The sequence below is a fragment of the Schistocerca gregaria genome, chromosome 1 (genome assembly GCF_023897955.1).
Source record: "Schistocerca gregaria isolate iqSchGreg1 chromosome 1, iqSchGreg1.2, whole genome shotgun sequence".
NCBI lineage: Eukaryota > Metazoa > Arthropoda > Insecta > Orthoptera > Acrididae > Schistocerca > Schistocerca gregaria.
The window spans coordinates 869,410,690-869,435,643 of record NC_064920.1 but is presented as its reverse complement, the minus strand read 5'-3'; the positions used below and the strand labels follow the sequence as shown (position 1 = coordinate 869,435,643).

Below are 24,954 nucleotides of genomic sequence, written 5' to 3'. Positions count from 1 at the left end.
GTGGTCACTTATGGTATGGATTGCTTGTCAACAATTGCGATACACTACAGCGTCCATAATTTGGTACATTGCACATGGAATCTCATTACACCCTGAGCTATTAGATTGAAAATGAGTGCAGTGTAGTTCTTTAACAGTGTCACTGATTGGTATTTAAGTAGGACTGGTTAGGTGGGAGGAGTAGACGGCGGCAGGTGGCCATTGTTCACCATGTATGGTCATTGTTGATGTACCACAGTTAATTAAGGGAGTGGTAGGCTTCATCTCACCACATTCACTGATAACATCATATTCAATTTGTGATTTAGTGTGTTAGTCCATTTGCCAAGAGGTAAAGATGCCCTGGTTGGGCTGTTGTTGCAACAGTAGGAACATTGTTGGCTGTTCAATAACCAGAGTTGCACTGCTTATATCATCTGCAAATTGGCGATAAGACCAAGTAAATTATCTGTAGTGATGCCAGGTGATGCAGCACTGTCATTGGGCATATTCTGCATGGTGTGGAGTTTGTATCCCACAGTGATTGGCAGAGTGCCAGTGTGAGTGTAACTGGGTGTTCCACGGCATAATGGGGTCGCCACTGTAGGTAGTGGGGCACAGGCATAGTAATTATTAAGATAAATAATCACTTGCACTCCCATCACTTACCATGAATACTTTTATTCCCGCAACATATACACAATGCATTTAGCATAGAGCTTGTATTACAGAGGACTGATCTGCCAAAGATACAGGTGTTCTTGCTGTGTTAGGGCAGCAATATAATTGGGGGCACAGCCAGTGGTTCTATGTCCCCACATATTCATTGCAAAATATTAGTTGGAAGGAACCACAATGATTTTAAAAATGAAATTTTTGGTTCCTACAAAATAAAGAGCATGCATGATCTATATAATCAGCAGACATATAAGACATTGAGAGATAAAGAACTTCTAGAAAAAAGGAGAAAAGTCTGTAAGAAAGTTTACCATAGAGTGCAAACTCAAAGAAAGGTATAGAAATATTTAAGTGAGAGTCAAGTGTTACCTTTTTTAAAAATACTACTGCATCCTGAAAGAATTCCTAGTGATACAACTTAATCTTGCACAGCAACAGAAAATTGCAAAACTAAATAAAAATAGAACATTGTAAAATTATGTTTTTAAGTTTACTTGCATGAGTAGGACAAAAAAAGAATGTGTTCATTAATGTTAACACTAATGTTATGTATATATCCTATGAATTGACCCATTCCACATCAATCTGAAAGAAGAATCATTCAAATGATGTGTGAAACATGTAACTAACTCACTAGCTATGTTAACATACTGTAGAAATGAAATGACTGTAATGCCTATTGAAAGGCGATTCTGAGCATTGGGGTCATAATTAAAATAGTGAGTATTTGCTTTTCAGTAAGTCTTTTCTCATTTCTGAATTGTTCAAACCATCAACCATGTAATGTCCATCAAAGTCACACTTCCCCTACTTTTTATTTTGTTTCTGTAGCTTCACTTTCCAACCTTTTCAGCAGTAAAAACATATTTTAATAATAAAAATTCTGTGTTTTCTTATTTCCTGACTTTTACACAAAAACTGATTCTTCTGTTTTCAAATGTCACTCAACTTTTATTACAAAAATTAGAGTATAAAAATCAGATTTGGGCTGTAGCTAAGCTCATACTTACTAATAGTTTTACATTACTTATTTTTTCCATTAAAATTGTTATCTTGCATGTTCATTGAAGTACAGGGGCTGCAGCACTCTCCGGTCCTCCTTGCCAGCACTCTGTATGCCACTGGTAGCTCTACGTAGTTGCTGCTGGGACATAGGCATTTCTGTTGTCTAACTCAATCCATCACACACCACCCAAGGAGTACCTCAAACAAAAACTCAAAATACAAAACAAACATTTGATCATGTATAAGATATCATCTACATATAAATTACAATTTTTTGACCAATCTTTTCCAATTTAAGTATTACTAACATTATAATAAAAATTAATTTTTAAGACGCTCGCTCATTTGAAGGCAATTAGGGTAAAGAAGTTCTGGCACCTCTAGGACTTATGGGAAAATTCATAAATTTAATTCAGCTGAATTCTATACTCCCTCTTTTTGTACAAAATGTATTAATTTTTTCATTAAATTCCGTGAGGGGTTGACACTATATTGCTTCAAAAATAGTGTTACATTTTCTATGACTGTGTCACACATCACCAGGCTAATCCATATAATTTTTGTCGCCATGGAATCTTACATAATCTGCAAGATCACTATGTTGAACTGTCCTTTCCTACAGGTGATTTATGGACCAAAAAAGTACAAATTGCATCAAAACAGCAATTAAGATGTTTGAAATAAATACAGAACTGAAATTTGTTGCCTCATAATGTACAATTGTTAGTTATTGACTTGAGCTTCATGATATTGATATTGAACGAGTCAATTTTTGTGAAATGATGAGACAACATCAATTAATGTGATGATTATTAGGTGTAAGCCTACTACAATATAAATAAGTTTTCATACATGAAACTGTAAGCAAATGTGTGCATGCTGGTTACTGTCTTTATACTCTTCTCAAAAACTTCTTCTCAAGGATTTCTACAATCGCGCACTGACAGTGCCCAATCTTAATAATAAACACTGAGTTGCAACACATGCCATATAAATGTTTGCAGGATGAATGCTTCAATCCACACATGCCTGTTACCAAGTGAAAATCAAATTGGAAGTCAACATAGCCAATGGCACCAGCAAACTTTTGGTCATGCATACTGTTGCACCTCATGTAAAAGTGCACATCCTCAGCCAATGGGCATGTTGCATTTTAAAGATGGGTTGCATCTAAGCACCTTTATTAAACATAACATCAGTACAGTGGATGACTATAACAAATACTAGCATGACATCTACCCATCACATATTTGACCAGAAGATAAGCATTTTATGTTGAAGTGCATATCCACGGCCAAGGGGACTTTGCAGTACCTTTATTAACCAGTCACATGTAATATGTAAAGTACAATGAAACAAATCACAGTTGTTGCTCCGTTATAGATTTTGTGTCATATTTACAGCTGGTTGTTTTACAGAAGTCTACATACATTTAGTTTAACTATGTACAGCTTACTGGTCCAACAAACTATTGTATTGCTTTTAAATGTTGTATGTACGTAAACTAAATGTATGTAGACTTCTGAAAGACAACCATCTGTATGTACAACACAAAATTTGCAATGGAGCAACAAATGTGACATGTTTCATTGTCATTTATATTAGATGTGACTGGTTACTAAAGATGTGCTGATGCTCTCTGTTTTAACTCAATGTGCCTAGTGGCCTTGGGCACACACTTGAACATGAAATGCTTGTCTTCTGTTCAAATATGTGACAGTTAATGTCACACAAGTATTTATATTTGTGTAATACCTCTACAGTGGTTGTTTTCATTCACTATATTGATGTTAGGTTCAATAAAGGTGCTTAGACATACAGGGTGTTTCAAAAATGACCGGTGTATTTGAAACGGCAATAAAAACTAAACGACCAGCGATAGAAATACACCGTTTGTTGCAATATGCTTGGGACAACAGTACATTTTCAGGCGGACAAACTTTTGAAATTACAGTAGTTACAATTTTCAACAACAGATGGCGCTGCAAGTGATGTGAAAGATATAGAAGACAACGCAGTCTGTGGGTGCGCCATTCTGTACGTCGTCTTTCTGCTGTAAGCGTGTGCTGTTCACAACGTGCAAGTGTGCTGTGGACAACATGGTTTATACCTTAGAACAGAGGATTTTTCTGGTGTTGGAATTCCACCGCCTAGAACACTGTGTTGTTTACAACAAGAAGAAGTTTTCAACGGAGGTTTAATGTAACCAAAGGACCGAAAAGCGATACAATAAAGGATCTGTTTGAAAAATTTCAACGGACTGGGAACGTGACGGATGAACTTGCTGGAAAGGTAGGGCGACTACGTACGGCAACCACAGAGGGCAACCCGCAGCTAGTGTAGCAGGTGATCCAACAGCGGCCTCGGGTTTCCGTTCGCCGTGTTGCAGCTCCGGTCCAAATGACGCCAACGTCCACATATCGTCTCATGCGCCAGAGTTTACACCTCTATCCATACAAAATTCAAACGCGGCAACCCCTCAGTGCCGCTACCATTGCTGCACGAGAGACATTCGCTAACGATATAGTGCACGGGATTGATGACGGCATATGCATGTGGGCAGTATTTGGTTTACTGATGAAGCTTATTTTTACCTGGACAGCTTCGGCAATAAACAGAACTGGCGCATATGGTGAACCGAAAAGCCCCATGTTGCAGTCCCATCATCCCTGCATCCTCAAAAGTACTGGTCTGGGCCGTCATTTCTTCCAAGGGAATCATTGGCCCATTTTTCAGATCCAAAACGATTACTGCATCACGCTATCTGGACATTCTTCATGAATTTGTGGCAGTACAAACTGCCTTAGACGACACTGTGAACACCTCGTGGTTTATGCAAGATGGTGCCCGGTCACATCGCACGGCCGATGTCTTTAATTTCCTGAATGAATATTTCGATGATCGTGTGATTGCTTTGGGCTATCCAAAACATACAGGAGGCGGCGTGGATTGGCCTCCCTATTCGCCAGACATGAACCCCTGTGACTTCTTTCTCTGGCGACACTTGAAAGACCAGGAGTACCGCCAGAATCCAGAAACAATTGAACAGCTGAAGCAGTACATCTCATCTGCATGTGAAGCCATTCCGCCAGACACGTTGTCAAAGGTTTCGGGTAATTTCATTCAGAGACTACGCCATATTATTGTTATGTATGGTGGATATGTGGAAAATATCGTACTATAGAGTTTCCCAGACCGCAGCGCCATCTGTTGTTGAAAATTGTAACTATTGTAATTTCAAAAGTTTGTCTGCCTGAAAATGTACTGTTGTCCCAAAGATATTGCAACAAACAGTGTATTTCTATCGCTGCTCGTTTAGTTTGTATTGCCATTTCAGATATACCGGTCATTTTTGAAACACCCTGTACTTCCATTTTAAAATATGACATGCCTATGAGCTGGTGATGTGTGTTTGTACGTGATGTGCAATGCTAGTGCCAACGAAAGTTTCGAGGTGCTGTTGGCTGTGTTGACCTAATGTTTCATTTTGACTTCACAACAGGGATGTGTGTGGACTGTGGCATTCATCCTGCCAAAATTTATGGAGCATTTGTTGCCACTCAGTGTTTGTTATTAAGGTCAGTAATCATCAGTGCAGGTCTGTTTGTATTGAAATTATTAATTTCTATTACATTTGAACTTTTTATTGTAATGCCATTCTTATATTCACTGTTCACTGACAACTATGTACTGTTTTTATAGCCTCAGTGGACCAGGCGTGAAAATGAACCTGTAAGGATTCAAAACTAGCTGTCTAATAAATAACTGCCAATGTTGACAGAACCATTAATAAATGCTTTAAGAAACCCTTACAAATCTTATAATACCATTTAATTTTTTCATATCCTTTACACCCAAAACTAACCTTTATGAATTTCAATGATGGATCCCCATTTTGGAGCCAGCGCAGATCTTTGCATATTGCTGTCATCTCCTTCTCTTCCTCTACACCTTTTATGTGCATTATTTGGAACTCTTTCTTAGACTCCATTTCTTCCTCACACTCTCTCTCAATGACTGGTAGCTGGGACAAGGCATCTGTCATATGGTTGTCTATCCCTTTTATATAGTCAATACAATATCTAAACTATCCAGAATCACAGCCCATCTCTTTAGCCTATTGTTCAACAGTTTACATTCTTAGTGGTAGCTCAAAGCTTTATAGTCAGTAAAGATAACAAACTCCCTGCCTTCCAGATAAATCCAAAATTTTTGGAAGTCAAATACCACAACCAATAATTTCTTTTCTGATATCCCATACATTAGCTCATGCTTAGATAGTATGCAACTAGTGAATACTATAGTGCTTCTCACTAGTTTTCCATTTATCCTTTTCTCCTGAACCAGAATTGGTCCTACACAATAATCTGAACTGCCAGATTCAATGTAAAAAGGCAATGACATATCCAGATAGCACAGTACTTTACGATAAACTGAGCTGCTTCACATTCCACATCACACTCAGCAGACCAATTCCATGTAACATTCTTTTTTAACAACCTACATAGATTTGGTGAATTCATATTGTAATCACTGATGAATGTCCAATAAAATGTACACAGTCCAATAAATGAATTCAGTTGCTTCCCATTTGCTGGTCTCTTGCTCTTAGCAACAGTTTTTATCTTCTCCTTGTTAGGCACTACACCCTTAGAAGTTAACACGTAGCCTAAGAATGACAATTCTGCCTGGACAAATTCAGGTTAAGTTGCTGGTTATCAGTATGTCAATAAAGCACAAAATAAGTTTTAGCAAAAACTCACACACAAGAACAATGATTCAGTGCCCTGATGAACACAGCCAAGATATGCATAATTCAAATGGGATCACTCTAAACATATATGTTCTGCCTTCAAATAAGAAAGCAGTATACTTTCAGTTAAATTAAATTTATTATCATCCTTTTTATCATATACATAATATAATATACATCATTATATAATATACATGATATAGGAATTGTCATATGGAGAGAGAGAGAGAGAGAGAGAGAGAGAGAGAGAGTGTTTTATATTCTTAACAATTAAGGGAAATAACATTTTCTTAGTTACACTTTACATATTTTGCCTTGTTGTTACATGCGAGATGAAAAAATGGGTTTCCACAAAAATTATAAAAAATATCCATTAAGGGAAATACCATTTTTTATTACACTTTTAACATTTTCTTAATTACACTTTACATATTTTGTCTTATTTTTACATGCAAGTTGAAAAACAAAGGTTTATACAAAAAAATCAGTGCTATAGTAACTCTGACCTAATAGTAGTCTCTTAATTATTTTTTAAATATATTTAAGTTTTGTATGTTTTTATTTATTTTGGTAAGGCATTGAACATTATTTTGGTAGGTACGTCACACTATTTTGGTATAGGGCTTTTGAATGTATGTTTATATGGAAATCGTGTATTTTTCTGGTTTGGTAGTTGTGTTCTTCACTGTTTAGAGAAAATAATTCTTGATTTGACTGCAGGAAACATACTGATTCATACATGAATAAACTAGTCAGGGTCAAAATTTTCAACTCTATAAAGAATCCTCTGTAGGCAACACCCTTCAGAATACAAATATCTCACTTTTGGAGTTTAAAACAACTTTTTGAGAAATCTGTATTCCCCAAAATATAATTCCATATCTTAGATTACTATGTATGTAAGAATAATAGGCATATAGTACTATTTAAAAATTCCAGTTTTCTTTATGTTTTCTTAACATATAACAGTATTTGCTAAGTTTTTATTCAATAGTTCAACATTTTTTCCCATTTTAAGTTATTGTCCAGCCATACACCTAAAAATTTTGTAAAAGAAGTTTGTTCTATCAGTCATTTCCTAATCTCTACTATTATGTTATTTTTTTACTTTGTTCCTTATGTACTTAAAATTCATGCAAGTGGTTTTTGTGTCATTTCCAATTAAGTAATTGTCCTTGAACCATTCAGCTGCCTCATTAATTGTTGCTATTATGTTTTATTGTAGGTCAGCTTCACTAACTCCCTTGATAAAATGGCTAAAATCATCTGCAAAAAATACTGATTCTACACTTGCTAGATGTTTAGGAAAATCATTAATAAAAACCAAGAAGAGCAGAGGGTCTAGAACAGAACCCTGGTGTAAACCACTTCCTACTCTCTTCAGTTTACCTCACCAGCCAGAAATCAGAAGTTACATCTACATTAGAAATGAGCTGTTTACTGTTAAAATTTTGCAGAATTTTATTCATGTTTTCTGGTTGGTCATTCTCTTTTACAATTATTTTGTTTAGTTTCTTTGAATCTAACACAATCCTCACAGAACCATCTTTCTTTTTCACTGTAACAATTGGTTCATTGTAATCACTCCTGCCCAACTCAATAACCTTCCAGTCAAGCATTTACTTTTTTCTGGCCCTTCCTTGACTGCCACAGCAATAGTGAAAGTGTTAGCCCTAATTATTTCATGAGGCACTACCTTTAAATAATATTCAAAATCAACAAAACTCAACGTTTTCATTACTGCAGTCAACCTCAAATTGACTCATTAATTCATCATTATCATACACAACATAAACCATTACTTCCTGCTTCACCATGTGCACCCACTCGTATAGGCACAAATCAAATTTGTCAGTAACAGCACATGGTCCACTGTGAGCAGGCTTACATACATTAATATCTGAAGAACTTTCCTTATTGCTCATCTCCATGTCAAATTACATAACCTGTTTATAAATTATTTCATTATTATTTGCTTTGCCCCTCATTTCCACCTCAACACATGATTCTACTTCTGGCAGAGCAACTGCCTCTGTTTCAAAATTATCTGTAATCTTCATTAAAGCTAAACCCATTCTATTTTCTTCATTAACTTCCAGTTCAACCATCTCATTACCGCCAAACAATTCCCCAACATAATAGCTAAAATCATCATTGATACATTTATCCATATTGCATGTATTATTAATATTGTTCCTCCTGTTCCAATTACTGTAGTTATTAAACTATTCCCATATATTGCATCCATGTTGTGCATTGCAATCTCTGTTCATTGTTTCTCTATACAATTCTCTTCCATCTTATAAACATGTCTGGTTCTATTCTTTGCATATCCATTAGGCTCCTGTTGACCTAGGGTGAGGCTCCCATTTGTTTTCTGTCAGTCTGTCCAGAAACCTTGTACTCAATGCACTCCTAAGTCTTGGTCCTTGCCTCACTTTCTCTCTCCTCTGTTCAAAACTCTCCCTTCTTTCATTGTAATTCCCACTGTCTCTTTACTGTATATCTCTCCAGTTCCTACTGTCCACTCCTATCACCCCCCCCCCCCCTTTCTCCCATTTCTATGATTACCATTGAAATTATTATTGTTGTAATTACCTCTGTCGTGATTCCTGTTACTGTTCCTCTGCTCATAAAATTTTAGTCTGCAATACAGTGCCCTATTGATGTTTTCTATGAAATCCAGAAACTCTTCTACAGAATCAGTAGAGCTGTGGATGAGTTCCCACTGCAGTAATTCTGTAAGTCTCCTCTTTAATGTAGAGATTTCTGTAAGCACCCCAAATGGATAATACAAATGTTTTAATTTACTAAATTCTCTTGCATAACAGTCCCTCATGCACTCTTTACCAATCTCATAATCGGACCCAAAAATTCATTTTATAATCTTATTTGTTTATCTTGAGTCCAATATTTATTTAAGAACATCACTTCAAAAGTCCTGAAACCAACAAACTGCTCTGCATGCTGATTACTCCATGTCTGGGTTCCCCCTTCTAATTGCTGTTTTACAAATTTAATTTTAGCTATTTCACTCTATCCTAGCAACAAAATTATCTTTTCAAGCAGCATGGTGCTTAATCTCTCCACTGATTGGTTGGTACTCAATCCTTGCCATCTGGGATGCTCCATCATTAAATTTCATTACCCCAATTGGATTGAAGAGTTCCTAGATAACAGAACGCAGCATGTCATTCTCAATTGAGAGAAATCTTCCGAAGTAAGAGTGATTTCAAGTGTGCCACAGGGGAGTGTCATAGAACCGTTGCTATTCACAATATACATAAATAACCTTGTGGATGACATCAGAAGTTCACTGAGGCTTTTTGCAAATGATGCTATGGTGTATTGAGAGATTGTAACAATGGAAAATTGTACTGAAATGCAGGAGGAACTGCAGCGAATTGATGCACGGTGCAGGGAATGGCAATTCAATCTCAATGTAGAAAAGTGTTATGTGCTGCGAATACATAGAAAGATAGATCCCTTATCATTTATAAACAAAATAGCAGATCAGCAACTGGAAGCCGTTAATTCCATAAATTATCTGGGAGAACGCATTAAGAGTGATTTAAAATGGAATGATCATATAAAGTTGATCGTTGGTAAAGCAGATGCCAGACTGAGATTCATTGGAAGAATACCAAAGAAATGCAATCCGAAAACAAAGGAAGTAGGTTACAGTACGCTTGCTCGCCCACTGCTTGAATACTGCTCAACACTGTTTGATCAGTACCAGATAGGGTTGATAGAAGAGATAGAGAGGATCCAACGGAGAGCAACAGGATCATTTAGTAATTGCAAAAGCGTTATGGAGATTATAGATAAACTCCAGTGGAAGACTCTGCAGGAGAGACGCTCAGTTGCTTGGTACAGGCTTTTATTAAAGTTTCGAGAACATACCTTCACCGAAGAGTCAAGCAGTATATTGCTCCCTCCTACGTATATCTCGCAAAGAGACCATGAGGATAAATCAGAGATATTAGAGCCCACACAGAAGCATACTGACAATCCTTTCCACGTACAATACGAGACTGGAATAGATGGGAGAACTGATAGAGGCACTCAGAGTACCCTCCGCCACACACCGTCAGGTGGCTTGCGGAGTATGGATGTAGATGTAGATGTAGATGTAGATGTAGATGTAGATGCTACATTATTTATTGATTCCTTCGACTCATTTATCTGTTCCTCTCTGTTACTAACTTCCCCTGCCAGCTTTTCACCTATATTTTATAACAATTAGCAATGCCTACATTCACTGATTTAAACTCTGCATTTGTTTTTGTATTTCATAATTTATATATTTCTTTTCTTGTGCCTCAGTTCACTTCACAAGGTGATCTTCCACAGTTTCCACTTTGGCTACCAATCACTTTTCTACCTCATTAACTCTGAGAATAGCTCCCTCAACCATTTTAACTGTATTTTCAACTTTATTGTTGTTCTCAGTGAATTTACTACCTAGTTGATCAAACTCACTGCACTTATCTTATCATCGAGCTTGGATTCCATTTTCTCCAATTTTGGATCTATATTTCCAAGTATTTCAGTTTTTATACATCCAATTTTATTCTACATTTTTAATCTGTATCTCCAACTATCTCAGCTTTTATACTCCCCATTTGTAAATCTATCTCCTCTAATTTCTTATTCAATGTTTCAAAAAACACATTCAGGTCTTTTCCTGGTTCTCAATCTATTTCTTCCCTTCTCTGTGGCATGCTATAACAATTAACAACACTCCCTTCACCCACTGACCCACAACCATTTTGCAGATTATTAATTTCATTGGTCATGTCTGGCTATGAGAAAAATTTACAATTCAGCCATTGACTGTATTTAACTTGCATTTCCTTGCCGACATATGCAGCCTTACTGCTCCGTGTTTTGTCCAATGATGATGTAATATTGCCCACAACATGGACCACCATGTGCCTTGTGTGATGTTGTGTGAAGTCACTGTCTCCTCTGCTCGGAGCCAATATGATGTCGCCCACATGTAATGCTGTGTGAAGATGCTACTTCTCCAGCTTGACGCCACCTCCATGCAACACTGCTTCTGCTGTTTGGCGTTGATGCGATGTTACTCACATGTGACACCATGTAAACGGTACCTCTGCTGCTCGCTGACTTTGCCCACATGGACTGCTGTACCAGTGACATACAGTGAGGCCATTGTCTGCCACTGCTCTCACTAACATGCACTGTCATCTTTATCATCTGCACTAGATGCACTATTATTGCTGCTGCTCCTACTTTTACCACTGCTGCACTATACAGAAACTGGCAAGGCTGCACGCTAACTGCTCACTGCTAAAACTTGGATACTGGGACAACTAACCTAAAATATCAACACAATAAAAATGCCGCCCAATCCAGGATGAGCCAACAATATTACAATATTGTCACCAAGGCCGCTGGGTGAGGGCAATGTAAGCCATTAACTTTGAGTGTGGCCTGCTTACATCAATAGAGATTGGCCATACACTGTCGCTCTGTAGCCCAGTGAAACAACATAATAATGTTAATACCAAAGTCTTATATAAGCTGTTGGGCATTTGGGAATAATTTAAGAAAACATGTTCCGAGTTTGGATCTGTCAGTCAAAGTTCCAAAGGATAATAACAGTGCTCAAAACAAGTTGATTTTTAAGTTTCATATAAATCCCCTTTAATTATTTTTTAGAGAAGCACAATGTATGTGAAGGGTGGCCCCTAACAGTAGTTCATTGAATGACTGAACAGTGTCTGTCACCAGTGCAAATTTTGGTATTACTTTGTGAAGATGTAGCATTATACCCAGCAGCATTATGCTAAATCATAATGTACAAGTCCCGGTATATGAAAATAACATTTGTGGCATACACACTGCTGATAGCATTACCAGCTGCACACTAAATACCTCACCAATGCTCCAGATGCAAGACAACAGGCAAAAGACCACAAGGTCTGCCACACATGCGTAATTAAGAGTTTCACATGACCATCTCTTGGTTCATTGCAGGTACTTTCATCCTGACCACCATTCATAATTTTCATAACAGTTCTTATTATAAAACATATGAAAAATTTCTGCAGTCATTTTCCAGTCTCTTAACAAATTCATTTATACATTATTTTAATGTTTTTAAACAAATCTCAGACACATAAGTTGCCACATTTGGCACTCAAGTCAAAACACTAATTTGACCTATTTTATAAATCACAACTACAGTTAGTACACATTGAGAGTTATTGGAATATTTAAAGAAATAAACTCCTGCTGATAAGTTCATTTGTGTCTCTGTGGGGGAGTTGTTAGTTATGGAACTGTTTATATCAATGAACTAAATTGTTTATAACATTTTTTTATAATTGTTTAGTTAGAAAAATAATTTGTTAATTATATTGCAGGTATTATTCTCTTTTATTTGGTGTATCATGAGTGTTTTTGCAGTTGCTTAGTTATAAAAATAATCTGTTTGTTATATTGCAGGCATTATTCTCTTTCATCTGGTGTACCATGATAGTGACTTTCTCAATTGATTCAGTTGCTACAATTTACTATATTCAATAATGGTAATAATGTCAATAACTTCCTAATAGTCAAAGCTTCAGACACGGATTTATCTTCAATGAGATCACCCCACAGCCGCAACTCCAAAATTGTCATTGGCTTTATTTAGCATGATTGTAATGAGTTTTAATGTATTTTTAGTATAATCATAATAGTGACAGAATTTACAAGTCACAGGTCCCTCCATATTTGCTCATCCTTTCGACCATGTCACCAGAAAACACTCCTCTTGCTGCCTGGAGAAACCCCAATGACCACTGGGCATTGACCAAGTGAGGTGGCACACTGTACTCGCATTCAGGAGGACAATGGTTCAATCCTGCATCCTACAATGCTGATTTAGGTTTTCTGTGATTTCCCTAAATCTCTTCAGGCAAATGCCAGAATGGTTCCTTTGAAAACGGCATGGCCGGCTTTCTTCCCCATCGTTCCCTTATCTGACGAGACCAATGACCTTGCTGTGTGGTCTTCTCCCCCAAAACAACCCAACCCAACCCCACTGGGCATTGTGGCTTACTAGCCACCTTTATTTCCACTCAGGTTGCCATTCACAGCCTTCTGACAGCTGACTGCCCTGGCACACATTCACACAAGCCCACAGCTGACCTGTCAGATTCATTCTGTCCTGTTGCAGTCAATCCAGTTGTTGGTAAAGTCACAGAGTTCTGTTGGTTGTGTAGGACCTAAACCATTCAAATACAGTACTCCTAATTACAAACTTATCCAGTTTTGAGAATAGTATGAAATGAGTATTATAGGTTACAATAACTTCCTGTAGCATGCAGAGAGTTCTCTAGAACGATGCTGATTTTTTCTGCAAAATGCTTGATAGCATATACTGTCCTATTGTCTTTGTGAAACCTATGCTACTTTTTTAAATAACATTAAATTTTTATTTATAATATTGACTTTGTGTTGTGAAAACTTTGCCAGCATTTTTGAAGTATGGTGGAGGGAGAGGGATTCAATGATAATTCCCATATTTTCTATTGTGCCTCTTTTGAATAATGGCTTGTTGCATTATCCAAGTATTTGAAAAGCAGCCATCTTCAAAGGACTGACTAACTATTGTAGACAGTGGCTGTGCAATTATTTTAGAGACTGTTTTAAACACTTTCATTGATATTCCACGAAACCCTGCTGATGTTTCACTTTTTAGTGATAATATTACTTTTTCTACATCTTTTTCTGTAGTTTTGCTGAATTTACTGAAAGATTTACTTTCAAATTGCTCTTTATCAAGGAAATTTACCACATCTGTGAAATTCTCTACATTAATTTTTGGTTTATTTATATTTATAAATGATTTATTGAACAATTCTGATATCTGAGCAGAATTTAGAATAGTTTTGTTCTTTACCTTGAGTTTTGGAAGATCATGGTCGCTAGCTGTTTCAGCTTTGATCACTGACATTTTCTAGAATAAACCTATTATTTGCCTTTTAGTTCCCTTTACAACTTTCTTACAAATAGGTTTTTAATTTTTGATGTAGATAACGAAGTGAGAACATTTGTTGCATTTTAGTTTCTGTGTAATTGTCATTCTGTAGCACTATGTGTTTTTAATCCTTCAGTATTCTGTTGTGTTTTTATTCCTTCAGTTTTCTGTTTTACTTTATATGCTACATTTTTTAAAATTACAAACAGTTAGAGGAAAAGTGTCATTAAAACATCAACATAATTAAATAAATGGGATCTGCCATATACACTGATCTATTTCTATTTGTATTTTATACGTCCTCTTTCATAATTTTTTGTACAAGTTGCCAAAATATATGAGACAAGTAATTTATGAAGTGATATACTGGACACATATTTCTTATGTTATTGCAGGCATATTTTTTACAATTGTATTATATGCCACAGTTTTCAGTTTCAGTACATACAGTAGAACCCAAATTAAACATTTTTCTAGGGACCAGAATTTTTTAATCTTAAATGGGGGTTTACCTTAAATCGAGGATTCGAAAGAAGCAAACCTTTTCCAGAACTCTTTGCCTGTATTAACATGAATTGCACCAACACACATAATTTACACAATAACAACAATAAACCAAGGAGATACCTACTGTACAAATATACTGCAATTACAACTTTTTTTGTAGCACTAATACAGTAGTCAAAGATTGTAGTTTCCCAGCCCACTACAAAATTAAAACATTCATAAAATACTTACCCAATTACAGCAATATATTTTTATACATACAACACATATTTACACAACTTTCATAGTGCCTCATTTTTTGAAATACTTGGAATCAAAAATGGTAGTCTGCTTTTTAGCACTGTTGGATTTTAGGTTCAGAATGTCCATCTTCAATTGATTTACTCTGTATGTAACAGGGTTGGCCACTTTAAATGCTGTGACAAATCTCCAGATAATGTCTATACTGGCAATAGCTTCACTGAATGACAGTGTTTGCATTTCTTCATCCCTAACATCATCGTATTCTTCGATATCTCCATCATTCTGCTTTACTTCATCTTTGCAGATTTCCTCAGCATCTCAGATGCATGTAGTGATGACATCATCATCACAAGCCACAAATTCATCAAAAGTGATGGATAAATTGTTAGATACCTGCACCCAATCATGCATGTCCACTATTGCTTCATCATCGTCTTTGTTGTGAGTGTTGATTTCATTAAATCCAGCCTTATGAAACAATTTGAGATGATCTCCTTAGTTACCATTTTCCAAGATCCTGTGAGCATATGCATTGCTTGCAGGATGTTCAATTTAAGCAGTTCATTCCCATAAATAAAGGCAAGTGCCTTAAGGACAAGAACTTTCCAGTACTTCAGGCTGTGAATAATCCCTAGATCCATGAGCTGGAGTCTGCTAGTGCAATTTGCAGGAAAGAAATGCACTTTCACATTCGCAGAAATCCTAAGTGCATAAAGAGAACAACCTTCCTATTTCTAGCACCCATTTGTGCATCAAAAGCTTGCAAGAACTCTTTGAACAAGTCCACAGTCATCCGAGCACTTTTGTTGCTATAATACTTACATGGCAGTGTAGAACTGTTCTTAAAGCTATGTGGTTTGTGGAACATTCCAATTACTATGGGATCCAGCTTGTTGCTGCCATCTGCGTTGCTCCATAAGAGAACAGTAATTCTCTGCTTACTCATTCTTCCTCCATGGTGTGCTTCTCCTTTAACACTTAAGGTTTTAAAGTGCATGAGTTGGTAAAACAGGCCTGGTTCATCCACATTGTACACCTCCCAAAATTTGAAACCTTCCAAAAGGGGTGGCAGCACCTCTTCTTTCCAGTGTTCAACACTTTCATCACTGTCCACGTACTGCCCTGCAATTTATCCCATAGTGTTTTTTGAACCTACCCAGCCAACCCTTCAAAGCTTTTAATTCTGTTAGCCCAAATTTCCCTGATATTGTAGATGCCTTCATTTTTATCAATGCCCCATCGATTGGTAAATTTTCAGCATGTGCTCCATTGAACCACTCCATTAGCTTTGATTCCATTTCTTCGTATGACAACTTTTTAACATTTTTTCTGCTTTGTTTTTGAACTGCACTGTGTTTCTTGATCCAGAATCTTCTTATTCTTCAATATTACTGACAATGAAGACTGTGCCATTTTGCTTATGGGCACATTTGTTTTTCTCTCCACTTCCCGAATCAAGTGCATTTTCTCCTCAACAAATAGAGAGTTTCTTTTTGCTGCCATAGTCAACTTCACTACAACAACAAATGTGAGTGAGCAAACTGATATACAGCTCGATTCTCTATGCAATACACAGTAATATATGAACTGATACAAACTTGCATAAACTGATGCTGTACTATGAACATACAGACTCGGACAGAGCTTGGCTGGGTGCAAGCATGCAAAATGGTGTAACTGTTAGCACGCTGTACATTGTTAGTCTTCAGCTGCGGTTGGCAAAGTTCGAGCTTGCTCCAGAATGTAGCGAGAAATTGATATGAAAGATGATTGATTGTATTCAATATAAATGCTGGAGTTCATAGGTTCTTAAAGCCCATATTACATGATGCATGCATTTGGAGGCAAAGCCTATGGAAGTTCACCCTATTGAAAGCTGACCCCAGAAATGAGGGGGGGTGGGGGGAAATTACCCTGATTTCAAGCCACACTTAATAGTGAAAGACATGGCTCATCATATGATGGATAGAGTATTAAATGGCCCTACCTCTCAGGGATTTGGGGCACTTAAATTATAATTACATCACAAAATACTGACAACAGTGAAAATTCATGATATCTATTGAAATACAGTATTCCGGATCTACACGTACGTGAGCTGTGAGCAGTGACATCGCAGGTGAGCTCACTGTGCTGCATACTGGAACACAGTCATGAGTTTTCATGTTTTAATATTAATGCTATTGACTCCTTGTCACTACTTTCACACTAAGCATCATCCTCTGTGCCATCAAGCATATTAGAAATGCAGTATTTTTTAAATGCGTGATGAACAGTTTCACTTGGGAGACATTTCCAAGATTGACTAATGCACTTGCACAATTGTGACAAACTTGAACACTTAACATGTCCTGTAGGCATTAATTGCCTATCTTCTATAGTTAGGCACTGTGTGTACATATTTTTCTGGTTGTTCATAAAAGGTTTGTTTAAACAAACATCTAACAGATCAAGACTAGATGTCATCCATTCTGGAATTACGACTAAGTCTGCTTTACCCTCTGCTAATTTTTTTTTCACAGCTGGTGTACAGTGACCTGTGTATGAATCTAACACAAGCATACATGGCAAACCTAGCAAGGTACCAGGACGACATTGCCAGACATGTCTGATCCACTGTAAAACCGTGTCCTCCATGAATCAGCCAATTTCGTTAGCATGTACAATAACATCTTTAGGAAACACTTCAGACTTCAGTAAACTCTTCTGTGTGAAATGAATGGTGACAGTTTATGGCCACTGGCTGTACAAACCAGCATTAATTTCCAGTGTGCAGTTTGATAATGTAGTGCTGAAATGTGATGAGTTTTTCCCTGTATTTTTCAGGCCCAATTGTGGCTCCCTTTAAAATTCTGGATTCTGTGATGTGCTTTTTCTTGAATTATTTCTGCAGTTACAGGTAAGCACTGTCGCTGCTTCCTCACAAAATCATTCACCATGACTTACAACTCAAAGTGACAGCCACATTTTGGTCCAGAAAATGCTTTTCTGTTGCTGGAACAAGCTGAAAGTTGTTACTTTTGCTGTCTCCATGTCTTACCAAAGTTCAAAAGCGGACTGAAAGAAACATTTTTGTGAGCACTGCTCTCATTAGCTGGAGTTGCCGAAATATAAAGCCACACTTGTCAAGTTTCTTGAAAACGTTCGTTTTGATGGTGTATATGTAAAGAGTTTTTTTTAATTGCTATGAATATTTGAAAAATTGCTTGATTCATCAATGATAAAAAAACACTTTAACATTCATTACTTGAAACTAACACAATGGCTTCTGTGGCGGCTTCCAGCAGCAGGAAGTAGCAATATAGGCCATGCTTACGGCGGCAACTAGCAGCATTTTGTGGAACTTCTAAGGCTTTGCATCCAAATGTAAACTGCAGGCAGATTTTTGGATTCTGAAAACTAGAAAAAAGTGCAGCTTGCATTCATGCCACAAAAGCCACTGTTGTTTTGTTTTCAATATTTAATATTCCTAACGCTAAATGCGGCTTTTGCCGTAAAGCGAATTACATTAAATTGAATATAAAATTACATTGCACTTATGGACTAAATTTCAGGGCTTGAAATTTCTTCCATTAAATGCAGGTTTATGCTAAATCAAGTTCTTGCAAAATCAGGGTTATACTGTAATTTCATGCTGCTTTCTTCAAGTTTTTTTCTTTTCATACAGGCTCCAACAGGGAGTAGTAGCTTCAATATCACTAACTATTAAACGTACTTAGTATTTCTCTTCAATTAATACTGAGTTAGGTGCATTATTTTATCATATTCTGTAAAACTATTATATTTCATAGATGGGAACTTGTTTGATGTATCCTTTAATACAAGCAAGTAACTGTCTGTTATTAATTCTGTGCTCTGTTTTAATACTTAATGTTCATCTAGTTGTTATACTCTATATGTACTTACAGTGTATGAACCAAAATCAGAAAATTAGCAGAAATGTCACTGCTTTGAGAAAAGGAGCAGTTTTCTAGATATGGAAACTAATTAGGTAATCATGAAATAGTAGTTAGCTATTTGCTGTAAGAACAGAAATCTGCTTTAGTTATGATACAAAAAGTATTTCATTTATTTTAGTACTTTAATGCAGCCTGTCATTCTCATAATATATTCTGAAAGTAGCCTTCATATTCTACAAAAATGTTTGAATGATTTGAAGCTAATCATCCAAACAGAATTTCAAAACCAATAAGACATTAACTTTTTCAGATCTTTGCAGCTAATTATCAGAGCCCTGAAAGCCAATGAATTTCTGTGCAACTTAAATGAGGTACAGATGCAGGCTGTGGCAGAGGCTATGTCACTACAAGTGCTTGATAGTGGTGGATTTGTGATTGAGGAGGGGGAAATAGGTAAGTTTGTAGACTAGAACTTTGTAGAATTAATCATACTGTTTACAATTTGAGCATGGGAATAAAATATGAAAAAACTCTTTTGAAAACCAGATAATAACTTTCCATGTAATGAGTAAAACATCTAAAAATCAATATAAATAATTATAAAACTGCTAATTGCTATTAATAATTATAAAAATGTGTATACCTCTCACGCCCGGTCGTCATCTGTAGTTATTGCTGGCACTTGTTGCCAACTCCGTTGTCTGCCCACATTGTGCTGCACTGCTGACTGTAAACTGATGGCTGCCAGTAGCTGCTAATCAGGATGAGCATGCCCACTGCAGTCTCTATCATCATTGTCTTGAACTATTCTTCTTGTAAAATGAATTTACACACGTCAAAGATAAAATGCCTATTTATCTGCTGCAGTTATTCTCAACATGCAATTTTTGACTCTCCATAGACCAGGATTGCTTGAAATTAAATTCTGTTTACAGGAAACCTTCTTTGTATTTAATATTGTGTGACAACTGTTGTTGAATAGCTTTCATTTGTATTTTTTTCCATTGTTAATTTTTCTAGACAATGCCTCCTTTATTACTCTTCACATAAAAAAATTCTGTTTTATATGTTAATTCAATGTATAATTAAATATTTTTAAACTATTTAAAATTCAAAATATGCAACTCTTATCAATTTTTTGATATGTTAAATATGCATTTGTGACATATATTGTTAATGTCACCTTTTGTTGATCTGAATGTTATACATACTTAATTAGCACCATTTAATCCAAGTATTTCAGTATTACTTTATACATGCAATATTAAGTCAAATATTTAGTCTTATTTTGCACTTTAAATAATCACAAAGCCTTTAGTTCCGTATTATGTCATATAATTGTGTAGCTTTCCTCACTGTACAGTCCACATTTGATAAATCTTCCCTTCCACATGATTCCCTTGAAAGTAGCAAAATACTGCTGATGAACTCCAAATGCCACACACCATACAAAGAGTATTTCAAACTAATAATAATAATGATAATGAGCCGGCCGCGGTGGTCTAGCGGTTCTAGGCACTCAGTTTGGAACCGCGCGACTGCTACGGTCGCAGGTTTGAATCCTGCCTCGGGCATCGATGTGTGTGATGTCCTTAGGTTAGTTAGGTTTAAGTAGTTCTAAGTTCTAGGGGACTGATGATCACAGATGTTAAGTCCCATAGTGCTCAGAGCCATTTGAACCATTTTTTGGATGTTGTTGTTGTTGTGGTCTTCAGTCTTGAGACTTGTTTGATGCAGCTCTCCATGCCACTCTATTCTGTGCAAGCCTCTTCATCTCCCAGTACCTACTGCAACCTACATCCTTCTGAATCTGCTTAGTGTATTCATCTCTTGGTCTCCCTCTACGATTTTTACCCTCCACGCTGCCCTCCAATACTAAATTCGTGATCCCTTGATGCCTCAGAACATGTCCTACCAACCGATCCCTTCTTCTCGTCAAGTTGTGCCACAAACTTCTCTTCTCCCCAATCTGACTCAATACCTCCTCATTAGATATGTGATCTACCCATCTAATCTTCAGCATTCTTCTGTAGCACCACATTTCGAAAGCTTCTATTCTCTTCTTGTCCAAACTATTTATTGTCCATGTTTCACTTCCGTACATGGCTACACTCCATACAAATACTTTCAGAAATGACTTCCTGACACATAAATCTATACTCGATGTTAACAAATTTCTCTTCTTCAGAAACGCTTTCCTTCCCATTGCCAGTCTACATTTTATATCCTCTCTACTTTGAACATCATCAGTTATTTTGCTCCCCAAATACCAAAACTCCTTTACCACTTTATGTGTCTCATTTCCTAATCTAATTCCCTCAGCATCACCCAACTTCATTTGACTATATTCCATTATCCTGGTTTTGCTTTTGTTAATGTTCATCTCATACCCTCCTTTCAAGACACTGTCCATTCCGTTCAACTGCTCTTCCAAGTCCTTTGCTGTCCCTGACGCAATTATAATGTCATTGGCAAACCTGAAAGTTTTTAAGTTTTTATTTCTTCTCCATGGATTTTAATACCTACTCCAAATTTTTCTTTTGTTTCCTTTACTGCTTGCTCAATATACAGATTGAATAACATCGGGGAGAGGCTACAACCCTGTCTTACTCCCTTCCCAACCACTGCCTCCCTTTCATGTCCCTTGACTCTTATAACTGCCATCTGGTTTCTGTACAAATTATAAATAGCCTTTCGCTCCCTGTATTTTACCCCTGCCACCTTTAGAATTTGAAAGAGAGTATTCCAGTCAACGTTGTCAAAAGCTTTCTCTAAGTCTACAAATGCTAGAAACGTAGGTTTGCCCTTCCTTAATCTAGCTTCTAAGATAAGTCGTAGGGTCAGTATTGCCTCACGTGTTCCAACATTTCTACGGAATCCAAACTGATCTTCCCCGAGGTCGGCTTCTACTAGTTTTTCCATTCATCTGTAAAGAATTCGTGTTAGTATTTTGCAGCTGTGACTTATTAAACTGATAGTTCGGTAATTTTCACATTTGTCAACACCTGTTTTCTTTGGGATTGGAATTATTATATTCTTCTTGAAGTCTGAGGGAATTTCACCTGTCTCATACATCTTGCTCACCAGATGGTAGAGTTTTGTCAGGACTGGCTCTCCCAAGGCTGTCAGTAGTTCCTATGGAATGTTGTCTACTCCCGGGGCCTTGTTTCGACTCAGGTCTTTCAGTGATCTATCAAACTCTTCACGCAGTATCGTATCTCCCATTTCATCTTCAGCTACATCCTCTTCCATTTCCATAATATTGTCGTGAAGTACATCGCCTTTGTACAGACCCTCTATATACTCCTTCCACCTTTCTGCTTTCCCTTCTTTGCTTAGAACTGGGTTTCCGTCTGAGGTCTTGATGTTCATACAAGAGGTTCTCTTATCTCCAAAGGTCTCTTTAATTTTCCTGTAGGCTGTATCTATCTTACCCCTAGTGAGATAAGCCTCTACATCCTTACATTTGTCCTCTAGCCGCCCCTGCTTAGCCATTTTGCACTTCCTGTTGATCTCATTTTTGAGACGTTTGTATTCCTTTTTGCCTGCTTCATTTACTGCATTTTTATATTTTCTCCTTTCATCAATTAAATTCAATATTTCTTCCATTACCCAAGGATTTCTACTAGCCCTCATCTTTTTACCTACTTGATCCTATGCTGGCTTCACTACTTCATTCCTCAAAGCTACCCATTCTTCGTCTACTGTATTTCTTTCCCACATTCCTGTCAATTGTTCCCTTATGCTATCCCTAAAACTCTGTACAACCTCTGGTTCTTTCAGTTTATCCAGGTCCCACCTCCTTAAATTCCCACGTTTTTGCAGTTTCTTGAGTTTTAATCTACAGGTCATAACCAATAGATTGTGGTCAGAGTCTACATCTGCCCCTGGAAATGTCTTACAATTTAAAACCTGGTTCCTAAATCTCTGTCTTACCATTATATAATCTATCTGGAACCTGTCAGTATTTCCAGGCTTCTTCCATGTATACAGCCTTCTTTTATGATTCTTGAACCAAGTGTTAGCTATGATTAAGTTGTGCTCTGTGCAAAATTCTACCAAGCAGCTTACTCTTTCATTTCTCTCCCCCAATCCATATTCACCTACTACATTTCGTTATCTCCCTTTTCCTACTACCGAATTCCAGTCACCCATGACTATTTAATTATCATCACCCTTCACTGTCTGAATAATTTCTGTTATTTCCTCATACATTTCTTCAATTTCTTTGTCATCTGCAGAGTTAGTTGGCATATAAACTTGTACTACTATAGTAGGTGTGGGCTTCGAATCTATCTTGCCCACAATAATGCATCCACTATGCTGTTTGTAGTAGCTTACCCGCATTCCTATTTTTCTATTCATTATTAAACCTACTCCATTACCCCTATTTGATTTTGTGTTTGTAACGCTGTAGTCACCTGACCAGAAGTCTTGTTCTTGCTGCCACTGAACTTCACTGATCCCATGATATCTAACTTTAACCTATCCATTTCCCTTTTTGAATTTTCTAACCTACCTGCCCGATTAAGTGATCTGACATTCCACGCTCCGATCCGTAGAACGCCAGTTTTCTTTCTCCTGATAACGACATCCTCCTGAGTAGTCCCCACCCGGAGATCCAAATGGGGGACTATTTTACCTCCGGAATATTTTACCCAAGAGGATGCCATCATCATTTAATCATACAGTAAAGCTTCATGCCCTCGGGAAAAATTACGTCTGTAGTTTCCCCTTGCTTTCAGCTATTCACAGTACCAGCACAGCAAGGCCGTTTTGGTTATTGTTACAAGGCCAGATCAGTCAATCATCCAGACTGTTGTCCCTACAACTACTGAAAAGGCTGCTGCCCCTCTTCAGGAACCACGCATTTGTCTGGTCTCTCAACAGATACCCCTCCGTTGTGTTTGCCCCTACGGTACGGCTATATGTATAGCTGAGGCACGCAAGCCTCCCCACCAACGGCAAGGTCCATGGTTCATGGGTAGGTTTTTTTTTTTTTTTTTGAATAAAGATAATGATAATAAAATTGGATTTACAGAATATCATATATATAGAAATGACACATTTGGTGGTATTTGAGCCCTTATAATAATGTTATTATAGACATGCTTGCTCATTTGTAGACGGTGATAGTGCAGAAAGAAACTTTGCACCTCCATTGTTTATGGGGAGAATCTTGAATTTAATTCAGTTTAAGTCTGCACCTTCATATTACACTCCCATGATGAAGAATATGGCATTGTTAGATACTGGCTAATTATAGATATACATTAGACTGTTCACCCCTAGAAAATAAATGAGGGTAGGCAACTACACATTTGTACACAAATTATGCATGGTTCATTACCACACTTCAAACTGAGAAAATTGTGCTTGAATTCAAACATTCACTCTTACAGCTGCATATATTATAGCTAGAAGAGGAGTAATACTTTGAAATTTGGTTGACTTTCTCAACTTTAAGTATGCCTGTGTACCTTTCATTTATGAGGAGCAGGATGAGGAGTTGCCTGTCTTAATTATTTTTTCTTCTTGTCATTCTTGTGTTACCATTAACACAATGTGACTAATATGAATTAAATATACTGATTAGTCAAAATATTACACCCATTGCATACTGTGAGATTAAATGCTGCCTCTTGACGCTGCTGGTACATGATACAGAATAAGTGGAGGAGAGATGAGTGTGGAATCACTCTTGTAATGATTTTGACTGAAAATGGTGAAATCCATTGACATAAGTAAATTTGAAAAAGAGCAAATTGTTATGGCCTGGGAACAGGCATCATGAATATGGTAAAGTTGGTCAAGATTTTGCATTTTATTGTCAGGAACATCTTTGGAAAGAGGATAAAGTATAACGAAACCATAAGATATGGTGAAAGAGCGTA

The 24,954-nt window shown here is 37.0% G+C and overlaps 1 protein-coding gene across 3 annotated transcripts in view; it reads left to right on the top strand.

Annotated features, from left to right (window-relative positions):
- LOC126273200 (cGMP-dependent protein kinase, isozyme 1-like) overlaps window positions 1–24,954 on the top strand; it is a 365,331-nt gene that overhangs the window by 121,209 nt on the left and 219,168 nt on the right. For all 3 annotated transcript variants that reach the window (XM_049976745.1, XM_049976753.1, XM_049976759.1), the window contains exon 4: window positions 19,371–19,513. In XM_049976745.1, the coding sequence (XP_049832702.1) occupies window positions 19,371–19,513 (143 nt within the window). The remainder of the gene's footprint in view (window positions 1–19,370; window positions 19,514–24,954) is intronic.